The 12,057-nt window shown below is 44.5% G+C and overlaps 2 protein-coding genes across 8 annotated transcripts in view; one reads left to right on the forward strand and one right to left on the reverse strand.

The window, feature by feature from the left end:
• The window catches only part of LOC135114675 (uncharacterized), a 143,023-nt gene extending 141,890 nt beyond the window's left edge, over positions 1 to 1,133 (reverse strand). For all 7 annotated transcript variants that reach the window (XM_064030551.1, XM_064030548.1, XM_064030554.1 and 4 more), the window contains exon 1: positions 1 to 1,133. This exon is cut by the window's left edge and continues 80 nt beyond it. The gene's annotated coding sequence lies outside the window, so the exon portion shown is untranslated.
• The window catches only part of LOC135114676 (protein odd-skipped-related 2-like), a 61,116-nt gene extending 49,446 nt beyond the window's left edge, over positions 1 to 11,670 (forward strand). Inside the window, exons 2-3 of the mRNA XM_064030555.1 lie at positions 7,346 to 7,555; positions 9,072 to 11,670. Coding sequence (XP_063886625.1) covers positions 7,346 to 7,555; positions 9,072 to 9,119 — 258 coding nt within the window. The 3' untranslated portion in view covers positions 9,120 to 11,670. The remainder of the gene's footprint in view (positions 1 to 7,345; positions 7,556 to 9,071) is intronic.
• Positions 11,671 to 12,057: the final 387 nt, after the last annotated feature.

The following is a 12,057-nucleotide window of genomic DNA, read 5'->3' on the forward strand; positions in this document are numbered from 1 at the left end:
AGAATGTCTTTGTTTGAATTTCCCGCGAGAATGTTCTGGAGTTAGATTTTCCTGTGTGTTTCTCGTGTTTCCCAATTTAGCGCTCTTCCCAGGGTCTCATCTCCCGCCATGGGCACTCACATTTGACCCCTAGCATCACAAATCACTTCGCACCACTAGACACGCAGGGACTTGATAATAACATGGTAAAATAAAGACAATAGCAGACCGCCTTGCCTTGTACTCACCACACGTGACAAGTTATTGATGCACTGCCAGATGTACGATTATTGTGAATTATCTTTGTCTTTTTTGTATCTCTCTCTCTCTCTCTGTTCTGAAGTGTGTATTATGATATTACCTTTTGTAAATTGGCCAAATAATTGGTTTTTATGCTTCTGAGTGGTGCTGGAGCTTCTGCTTAACGCGGAAAGCACCAAGTATTATTAATGTTTACAAACAAGGCACAAAAAATATTGCTACCCGTAACTCGATTCTCTTAACTGTAAGCAACATGTTGTAAATATATCTTCAGCATTACAGAAAAATGCTGCGCAGGTACTGAAACTTATTAGCCATAATTTATTTATTTGGTGGCAATGATCATTTTTAGATTTTTTTTTTTTTCACTGCATTCATTCATTAAGGAAGAAACTTTGAAGATTGCGTATCACGTCTTCAAGTGGCGGTCTCTGCTGCCAGGCGACAGCAAATATTTACAATAAAATTCCTTTCATTCTTGGTAAACAGGAAAGCAGGGAAAGGTACATATATCTTATGGATATATTACTTTATCCATAAGATGTGACGCCCAAAATAGAAGCCTTGTCAGATAGCAACTTAAACTGCACGCTCACAATAAGTTATTTGAGGAGTGTTTTTAGCGGGGCCGTTGCCAGCACAGAGATTGAGAGAGAGGGAGGAGAGTCAAGAAGAAGTGGGAGGACGATGAAACTTAGTCAAATTAAATCAACAAACAGCAATAATGATAAATAACAATACTGTTACTTCTTCTGCGCTACTACTATTACTACTACTAATACTACTACTACTACTACTACTACTACTACCACTATACTAACATTGATTTAGAGTTAAAATTAAGTGAACAGAGTTGGGAAGCGAAGGAAGAGGAGGAGGCTACGAAAGGGGATGAGGCTAAGGATGGGGGCGGGGTTAGGGGAGGGTGAGGGGATGGGGGTAGGGGAAGGTGCATTAGGGGAGGGGATGCCTAACACTAGTGGCTGGCCAGGGTGAGAAATGACCTCAACTTTATCTTTCAAACTCATGAATTGTGGAGAGATGCGAGTGATGCAAGTGATTCAGCCCCTCCTCCTCCTCCTCCTCCTCCTCCTCCTCCTCCTCCTCCTCTTCCTCCTCTCCGTCATCATCCTCTTCCTTCACCCACAACATTACAAGTACGTCTTTCCTTTTTCTTTCATCCTTCCTCGTCTTTTTGTTCGCTTCATTCTTACTTCATTCGTCTCTCTCTCTCTCTCTCTCTCTCTCTCTCTCTCTCTCTCTCTCTCTCTCTCTCTCTCTCTCTCTCTCTCTCTCTCTCTCTCTCTCTCACACACACTTGTTTGTATCATCAGCTGGCGAACACACACACACACACACACACACACACACACACACACACACACACACACACACACAGATCTCTTTAAATATTAATTAAATTTAGTCGCCAAGAAAAAAGAAAATGTGAAAATGAAGAGAGAGAGAGAGAGAGAGAGAGAGAGAGAGAGAGAGAGAGAGAGAGAGAGAGAGAGAGAGAGAGAGGAAGCAAGGAGTGGAAGGAGCGGAGGGAGATGATTAGTTATGAGGGAGAGACAGGAGGGAGGGAGGGAGGAAGAGAAAAAGGCGCCGTTCCTCCCTCCCATCCCCTCCCCTCCCCTCCCCAACACCCCCCTTTCCTTCCCAGCGGTGGTATGCTAAGATGTGCATGATTCAATTAAGTTAATTAATGTTTAGCGTAAGTTGATAAACTACACTGACCATCGGAGGGTGAGGGGAGGGTGGGGAGGGTGATGGGGTGATGGGGAGAAGTGGCTGGTGTACAGTGCGTGGGTGGATGGGGTGTGATGGAGGCTGTGGGGAAAGAGCAGATTGGGGAGAAGGTTGAGGGAGGAAGTTAGTATTGATTAGATGGATGGGGAGAAAGATGGGGAGGTTACGGATGTGTCATGGAGCGAAGAGAGGGGAAAAATAGGGGAGAAAAGGAGGGAGAGAGGGTTGGGGAAGTAGTGAATGGTAGGGATGTAGGTATTTGGAGGGGAAGGATTGGGGAGAGCGGTAAGGGGGGTGTCAGGAGATGGGCAATGCGAGGGAGGGGAAGAGGTTTGGATGTAGGTATGTGGAAGGGTGGGGAGGAAGGGGGGAGGATTGGGGGTGATGAAAAATAATCAGAATTTCCCCACGTGAGTCAAGGCAGACCACCACCATCACCACCACCACCACCTCCTCCTTCTCCTCCCCCTCCTTCTCCTCCTCCTCCTCCTCCTCCTCCTCCTCCTCCTCCTCCTCCTCCTCCTCCTCCTCCTCCTCCAAGACACGACCAAATGTTTCTGGCAAGTGGGAATTAAGAATAAATATATTTTACATTTCCTTCACACACACACACACACACACACACACACACACACACACACACACCTCCATTCACTCCTTCTCTCCTTCTCTCCTTCCCTCATGCAGGTGAAGGAAGGTGAAGTGAACAGGATGGAGAAGTCCTGCCTATCCTTCCCTCCTTCCCTCCATTCCTCTCTCTCTCTCTCTCTCTCTCTCTCTCTCTCTCTCTCTCTCTCTCTCTCTCTCTCTCTCTCTCTCTCTCTCTCCTTCCCTCCCTCGTGTTGCTTGTGGCCATGAGACTATTGGTAACTACCCCCTCCTTCCCTCCTCCTCTCTCTCTCTCTCTCTCTCTCTCTCTCTCTCTCTCTCTCTCTCTCTCTCTCTCTCTCTCTCTCCTTCCTTTCTTCCATCGCTTCATTTCTATCAAAAAGTTAAGATTAGTATGTTTTTCTTTCTATCTTGAGCATTTTCTATTAGTTTTATTATTTAACATCAATATTACTTGCATCATCATCATCATCATCATCATCATCATCATCATCATCATCATCATCATCACCATCATCACCAATATTTCAAAGCTTCGGGAAACGACAAGAGAGAGAGAGAGAGAGAGAGAGAGAGAGAGAGAGAGAGAGAGAGAGAGAGAGAGAGAGAGAGAGAGAGAGAGAGAGAGAGAGAGAGAGCAAAACCCAGACAGTGATCCACCCTTGGAAGTGGAAACTGAAGGCTGGAGTCTGGAACGTGAGTGGGGGTGTGGATTCCCCCCGCCTCCACCTCCACCCTCACCCTGACCCACCCCCCAACCTCGCCCCCCACGACTCACGACCTCCACCTGTGATGTTCTCTCCCTCTCCCTCTCCACCTTCTCTCACCTCTTCTTACTCCGTTCTCCTCTCTCTCTCTCTCTCTCTCTCTCTCTCTCTCTCTCTCTCTCTCTCTCTCTCTCTCTCTCCTTGTCTTCTTCCCTCCTGCCCTCCTCACCCGGTTTTGTTTCTTCTCTCATTTTTTCTCTTTTCCTCTCCCTCCCCCTCTCTCTCTCTCTCTCTCTCTCTCTCTCTCTCTCTCTCTCTCTCTCTCTCTCTCACGTCTCCTCTCTCCAGCCTCGACTTAATGTTAAAATTGAGAGAATAATTTGTAAAGTAAGAGTAAATAATTGGTGTTGGCATGAAATATGAGAGAGAGAGAGAGAGAGAGAGAGAGAGAGAGAGAGAGAGAGAGAGAGAGAGAGAGAGAGAGAGAGAGAGATAGAAGGAAGGAATAAGCAGCTACCCACCCTCTCTCTCTCTCTCTCTCTCTCTCTCTCTCTCTCTCTCTTACAGTGGCCAGACAAGCCCTTCCCTCTGCCTTGACGTGCGCCCCTGGAGGCCTACAGAAGCTTGCGGGGGGTACTGGAAGACATGGGGAAGGAGAGGAAGAGAGAAAAACCCTGAAGGAGGAGGAGGAGGAGGAGGAGGAGGAGGAGGAGGAGGAGGAGAAAGAGGGGAGAGGGTTTACGTTAGTGTAGTTTAGGTAAGGTTAGGTTAGGCTGGTTAGGTTAAGTAATGCTAGGTTAGGTTAATTTAGGTTAGATTAAGTTAGGTTAGGTTAGAAAAAAGGGAGGGAAGAGATGAGAAGGACACAGGCGAAGGATAGGGGAGGGTAGAGAGGGAAGGGGAGAGATATGGGAGGTTAAGGAAGAGGCGGATAGGGAAAAAGAGGAAAGGATTAGGGGAGGGAAGGGACAGAAGAGGGGAGGGTGAGGAATAGGTGGGGGTGGGGTGTGGGGATGAGGGGCAGGGGCAGGAAAGGGATAGGAAAGGGGGAGGGGGAGGAACAGGTGGGGGAGGGTTGAGGGAGAGGAAGGTGAGGCACAGGGGGTGGTAGGGGGCAGGGGGAGGGCGGAGGGGGGAGGGCAGGTGTGATGGACGGCAGGTAAGAGGATGACAGACTTCATCAATTAGACTCAAGAGACCACCTGGAGTCGCTGCTACCTGGCCCTTACTTAAAATTCTAATTGTGTTATTTTTTTCTATTCCTACCCTCTCTCTCTCTCTCTCTCTCTCTCTCTCTCTCTCTCTCTGCATCAACCCCTCTTTCGCGTTATGTGATGGGTGAGCGTGTGGGCGGCAAGATGGGGAAAGGGGGAGAAGGGGAGAGGAGTAAGAGTAAGGAGAGGGAGAGGCGGAAGGGAGGGATATAGCATGCCTCTTGACACTCTGAAGGGCCGATGTTTAGTGACTGGTGAAATATGGCGGAGTGAGGGTGTGACTGATTAACAAGAAACGCCGCGCCTCATTACGATTGCTCGATGCTGCAGGGTAGAGATGAGTGTGGGAGAGGAATGAGTAGGAGGTGCATGCTGTGGAGAAGAGAACGAGAATTGAGTAGACGCGAGTATACATAAGAGATAAAGAGATGCCAGTATTTTGAAACAAATTAAAAAGAGGCTCTAGTTGAAGTGACGCGTGTGTTTTTATGGTGTTTTTACGGTTCTAGTGAAAGATTAGCAGCATTTCTACACTACTGACAGGAGAAACAGTCCTGAGAACCCGGCAAGTTATCTCTGTGGCCTTGGAAAACAGTGGTTCAAATATAATGAAACTTAGGATGCTTTGAGTCTGGAATGAGTGTGGGAGATGAGTCAAGGGAGAATGGAAGCTGCGGATGAGTTAGCGATGAGTGTATGAGAGAAAGATAAGATGATGCTGAATGCTGATAGATGAACTAGAGATGCTGAGGCTTTGGGATGAGTGTGGGAGATGAGTGAAGGGAGGATGGAAGCTGCGGATGAGTAAGAGATGAGTGTATGAGTGAAATATGTGATATGATGTGACAAAGATGCTGAGTATGAGGGAGATGAATATGAGAGATGCTGGTGTAAGGTACTGGAAAATGAGATGAATGAAAATGAAAGGAGGGTGTTGGAAGGTGAGCATGAGAGGGATGAGTGAGTGAATGAGGGATGCTGTTAGAGGGATAAGGAGATTGAGGGAATATGACAGAGGGAAGGTGAATACTGTCACGCACTGGAAGAAGAAGAGATGAGTAAGATAAGTGAAAGAAAAAAATTAATCAAGTGTGTGTCATGAGTTTCAATTGAGTCGCGGAGGCTGAGTGTGCGGAGATGAGTCACGGGGGATGGGAGATGAGTGAAGAGTAGAAGGATGAGAGGAGAGAAGATGAAGAGGAAGAAGACGAAAAATAGGAAGCAGTTAAAGACGAGAACAAAATCATGACTCTCTCTCTCTCTCTCTCTCTCTCTCTCTCTCTCTCTCTCTCTCTCTCTCTCTCTCTCTCTCTCTCTCTCATTCATTCACTTCCTCCCCCCCGCGTGGTCACTCATTTCCCCTTCCCCGTTCCCCCCGCATCTCTTCCTCGCTGCTTCCCTCCTGACAGACCCCAGGAGACACGCCAGCCCGATAAGATCCCACGGCTGGCTGGTCGGGGATGGCGATAGCGCGTCTCGGAATGCGTGTGTCGGTTCGAAGCCCGTCACCTTAGCTTGAGTGACTGTAGTGCGGCATGTCACTTGGGAGCAGCTATGCGGACTGACTCTCTCTCTCTCTCTCTCTCTCCTCTCTCTCTCTCTCTCTCTCTCTCTCTCTCTCTCTCTCTCTCTCTCTCTCTTTGTTTTCCTTCCCGATGATACAGAGGTAAATATTTGGAGGTTTTGGAGGGGCGGAAGAGACGGGAAGTGTGTGTGTGTGTGTGTGTGTGTGTGTGTGTGTGTGTGATGGAAAGATAGGTAAATAGGTGCTTAAGTCCTTGTTAGACGGAAATGGTTCAATTAGATTAAGGCTTGTTAGTTGATTTTATATTACACGTGAACACCCAGGAGACTTGTTGCACTATGTAACGAGGGTATGTGAACTACGTGGCCAGAGAACAGGGTAAAACTGGGCAAGACTTCTCCCCACCCACCTCTCTGTTGTGAAATAGAAAAATAAAATCCATATGCTTTATAGAAAACGAGGAAATAATTTTTTTTTCTAGTAAAGAGGTTAATCTAAATGCTATGGTATCTGTTCTACTACTACTACTACTACTACTACTACTCTCTCTCTCTCTCTCTCTCTCTCTCTCTTTCTGTGTTATTTTTCTATCTTCTTATCTGCTCTCCCTTCTAAGCCACTGACCTAAGCCTTTCCTCTCCCCTGCCTTTTCACTATGTAGGAAATGCCTGTGTATGTGTGTGTGTGTGTGTGTGTGTGTGTGTGTGTGTGTGTGTGTGTGTATGAACAGACACGTTGTATCCTATGGTCTGTATTTTCTCTTCATCTCTCAAAGCATCAGTATTATTATCCTAAGCCATCTATCTTTCTACCTAACTACCAATCTCTTCATCTTTCTATGTATGAGTACCTGTCTATCTGTCTGTCTATATATCTATCTATCTGTCTATCCATCTATCTACACCCTTAAAAACAGCATCACTATTACCGTAACCATAATCTAACCTAATCTAATCTGACATAACATTAACTAACCTAACCTAACCTAACATAATATTACCTAACCTAACCTTAGTATAACCTAACCTAACCTTTGCCTTCCTCTCTCAGTCTCTCTTCACCAGCACACGTTACTCTAACCTAACCCAACCTAACCTAACCTAACCTAACCTAACCTAACTAACCTAACCTAACCTGACATAATATTACCCAACCTAACCTTAGTATAACCTAACCTAACCTTTGCCTTCCTCTCTCAGTCTCTCTTCACCAGCACGCGTTACTCTAACCTAACCCAAGCCTAACCTAACCTAACTTAACATAACCATTGTCTTCCCCTCTCCCTCTCTCTTGACCAGCACGCAATCAAGATGCCTGAGGGAGACTGGGAGAATGGCAAGTCGCAGGTGCTCTGTGAGGGGAGGAAGTCTGGCACCGAGAATTCCTTCGTCTGTCGCTACTGCCAGAGAGTGTTTCGCAAGAGTTACAACCTCCTCATCCACGAACGCTCGCACGAGGATCACACCAAATGCCACTACGATGTGTTCCGGGTTCGATCCTCCCTTCAGGTGAGTTGACGATTCGGGGCGTGTGAGGTAGTGAAGGTGGTAGTGGTGGTGGTGGTTAGAAATGGTGGTGTAGGGAGGGGATTAGGTGAAGAGAGAGAGAGAGAGAGAGAGAGAGAGAGAGAGAGAGAGAGAGTCACAAGGTTAGATTTATAAAACCAACACGAAACAGTGGCAACATTTGCTATGAGATAAAGAACGATAGTGCAGGAGGGCAGCGGGTGAACAGCTGGTGTAGTTATGTATGACTTGAGAACAAATGCATAGGTAGAAAAAGTACATTTGTTATGGATAGAATTATAAAAAAGGATATTGAAACTCAGTAAATAGGAAACGGATGAAGAAAGAGGGGCTAAGACATTATTATTATTGTTATTATTATTATTATTATTACCATTATTATTATTGTTATTATTATTATTATTATTATTATTATCATTACTATTTTTATCATTATCATTATTACTATAACCACTATATCTTTGCTAATATAAGTTACATTTACTCATACATATATTAAGTATCTATTTTACATTAATGTACTATATATATATAAGTTACATGCAATACAATATCAAGTTATAGCAAGTCATGTCTGTATATAAAGAAAATAATAAAAAAAAAAACATGTTCACGTCATAATCAGCATTGCATGTGTGTCTTGTCACTGATAGGATCCCCAAACCACAATGTCACGTCACTGTCACGCTGCAGGGACGTAACACACGACGCACCTAAGGATAACACTCCTTAGGTGCCGCGTGGGTCTGCGTCCTGCGTCACCCGCGGCCGCCACGCCTCCCCCACGCGCCACACGTGCGGGAGGGGGGCGTGGCGGGACGGGGGTGAGTGCTGGGCAGGTGTAACACGTTCCCCCTTGCAGTAATGGCGTCGGGCGGCAAGTGTGTGGTGGTGTAGCCCTAAATTACTCCGCTCACAGTCCCTTCATCGTATTTTCTCATAGTAGTGTCTCCTTGCAGGTATATGGGATGTCATGAGCCACTAATTAGTAGATGAAGGTAATTGTCGTGTCCCTTCTGTGGCTTGTGCGATGCTTGTGTAGACTTGTAATGGCGTGTTCTTGTTTACTCTGATGAGAATAAAAAATCAATAATAAAAAATATATATAAAAAAAAAAAACATGGGCTTGGTGTGGTACGGCTGCTGGTGATGCTGCTGGTGCTGCTGGTGGTGCTGGTGCTGGTGCTGGGTGTCTGCAATGCTTGGTGCCTTGGTGACCCGCGCTGGCTTGCTCAGAGCTCACAAATGACTGATTGTTGATAGCGTTTGGCTGTTGCTCTTATATCGTCATGGTCACATTTATTTATTTTTTTTCCTTTTTTTAGTTTTTCTCATCACTCAGTTACTCCCTGCCGCTATACTCCTGCTGTACTTTTTTTGTCTTTTGTTTGCTCTTGTTTGTTGTTGTTGTTGATTGTTGCTGTACACGACTAACGATGAATATAGCAGCAGTTCTGGACCACCTTTCTAATCCTCACCTCTCCTCGCCTCTTTGCAGGAACTCAAGAATTACAACTATGCAACATTGGCTTATAAACTGTGGTAGTCCAAACGCCTACACCACATTCCACCTCCACCCCCTCCACCTCCTCCACCTCTCCGCCCTCTCCTTACCCCCCTGCAAGCAACTAGTGTAAATCCGCGGTGCTGACTCAAGGGAAACACAGTCATCACCTCCTACCGCGCCTTCTACAGTAAAGGATCCGCCCCACCACTCACTCCCCCATCCACTCCTAACAGTATCGCGTCCACACCTCGACGTCCCAAGATCCTTCCCTCCTGCAGGACTCCCCGTGTAGGATTCAGTGTGTAGGATCTTTATTTTGTTGTCTTATTTTGTTCTGAGTCCTTTATTTTTTTTTGTTTTTTTGTTTTTTTGTTTGTGTGTGTGTGTTTGTGTTTTGTCTCTCGACGAGTTTTTTTTTTTTTTGTCATTTATTACTACTCAGTCGGTTGTGCGTTAACTACTACTACTACTACTACTACTACTACTATCATGATCTAAACCACTCAACATTTTTTTTCTCTCTCTCTCTTTCTCCTTTTCACTTCATTTTCACTATTTCTCCTCCTCTTCTTCCTCACCCTCCCCTCCTCCTCCTCCTCCTCCCTCTTCTTACCCTTCTCACCTGGAAAAAAAAAAAAGGGAAAAAAAAAGTAACCAACCCGGATGTAAAATAGTTCAGTTCTTGGCAGGACCACAATAACCTGTTTGGATCATGTTTCATTCCCAAGAGTCACGTCACGGAACAGTGTGATAAAAAAGAAAAGAAAAAAAAAAGAAAAAAGAGAGAGTTAACTGTAATTATGGTCTTTTATATATCATTATTCATTATGGTAATTAGAAGTAAGTTCAGTTTATGATGTTTAATGATAAAGTGTCACATGTCCTTTGAAATTCTTACGTGAGTGGGTGTCTGGTCTGGGCTGGTCTAGGCTGGGCTGGTCTAGGCTTATCTGGGCTAAATCTGGAGTGATCTAGCATGGATTTGCTCTGATCTGAACCTGATATGATGTGGAATAGCCTGGTCCGGTCTGGGCTAGTCTGGGCTAGTCTGGGCTGGGCTAGGCCGAGTCTGGTCCGGTCTAGGTTGGCTGAATCTGGCTCTGGTATGGTCTGGCCTTGTCTGGTCCGGACACCCTCATTCTGTTACCAAGATCTTGAAGGAGAGCTGAGGTGACAAGGGTAAAGAAAGAAAAAAAAAGTTTCAATGGTTCATTTCTATACGCTGTGTTGACAACTACTAATATATATTTGTTCTGCTTTGTACTGGAGTGTGCGTCGAATTTAGCGGAGTCACCCCATTGTGCTTTATGTTCAGGCTGTGGTTGACTTTATCTCATAGGTACTGTAAAGAGAACGGGATTAGCTTCTCTTACGTATTAGGTTTCTTCTTGTGTTTGAATAGCGAACAATGAGACAGTGAGGTTTCGTTTCATGCTTCATTTGTGTAACCATGACATTTTATTCATTAGTATCGTTACCCTTTTTTTTTTCATATATACATATATAATACAGGTAACAATTTCAAGACCAAATTGTATCACATGTAAGGAGTTACGGCAGCCAGCCAATCACATCCCAGCCCTAGTCGAATTGACCAATAGTCGTTCAGAATCACTTTAATCAAACCCCAAAAAAAAACATAAAAAGAGTCAGTTTAAATCACAAAACGAGACTGAAATAATCATAAATCCACCAAAAATCCTTAAAAACTACATGTAAAGTGATACAGAACAATGGAATCAACCGCCGCAAGCACAACTACGAAATTACACTGAATTGGGAGCCGTTAAAAAGGACAGACACATGATAAACAGACGCTGGAGAGGCGCGCGACACCCCCTCCCCCTCGCTCCCGGCCAGTGGGTCTTGCTTTCACTATTATTATCCTCCTATAGGTAAAGATATATATTATTTTATAGATGAGCTCTGTATGTGTGTGTGTATGTGTATGTGTGTGTGTGTATGTGTGTGTGTGTGTGTGTGTGTGTGTGTGTGTGTGTGTGTGTGTGTGTAAGGGAACAAATTTTTAAGGCTTTCTATGTGATTTGAGTCACAATGTTTTTTTTCGATAGTGTTAAGTCAATAGGAGAGAAAAGCTATATATTTACGGTTACGGTTTGATATATGTAGTGTTACGCTGCCACACCTGTCGTTCATTAATTACTGTTCACTTTTTTTTGTTATAATCATGCATATTATTATTTTTACATATACATTTTTTTTTTCATGTCTCGCTTGATATAAACATTCCAGACAAGAAGCTTTACATTATTGTTATTATTATTATTATTATTATTATTATTATTATTATTATTATTATTATTATTGTTATTCCTATCATCATTATTGGTCATTGATTATAATTAATAGAAATGCCCATATTATTTACGATAGATTAAGGCATTTGCGTGGTGGAGTGGAGGAGAAGGCGGAGGAAGCAGGTGGGAGAAGAAAAAGGTGGAGACATGGCTTCACCACCACCACCATCACCACCACCACCACCTCCTCCACCACCTCCACCACCACCGCCGCCTCCTTCTTTCACATTCGCTCTCTTTATATTTTCTGCAATTAAATCGCTTCGCTTGAATTGAGACATTTTATTCGAACCCTGTATGAATTGAGAGTTACTTCTGTGGTCAAGGTCACGTAGTCGCCGTAATAGGTAAACAAAAAACTGAAGGTAACAAACAGAGAAATTAAAAAAGTTGACTGGTTAAATAATAAGTTGTAATATAAACGTAAGGTAAAGAAGTTTATTGATAGATGAGTGAATAAGCTAATGAGTTCTTCTTCTTCTTCTTCTTCTCCTTCTGCTGTTCCTCACTAGTGCTCCATAAGGCTCTGTCCCCTCCCTCCCCCTCTCTCTCTCCTTTTCTCCCTCTCCCTCTCTCTCCCTCATCTCCTATGCAGTCGTTCCATCTCTCCTTTGGCCTGCCTCTTCTTCTTCATCCACTTTCCGAAACACTCTTCATCC

The sequence above is a fragment of the Scylla paramamosain genome, chromosome 28, assembly GCF_035594125.1.
Source record: "Scylla paramamosain isolate STU-SP2022 chromosome 28, ASM3559412v1, whole genome shotgun sequence".
In the NCBI taxonomy this organism is placed as follows: Eukaryota; Metazoa; Arthropoda; class Malacostraca; order Decapoda; family Portunidae; genus Scylla; species Scylla paramamosain.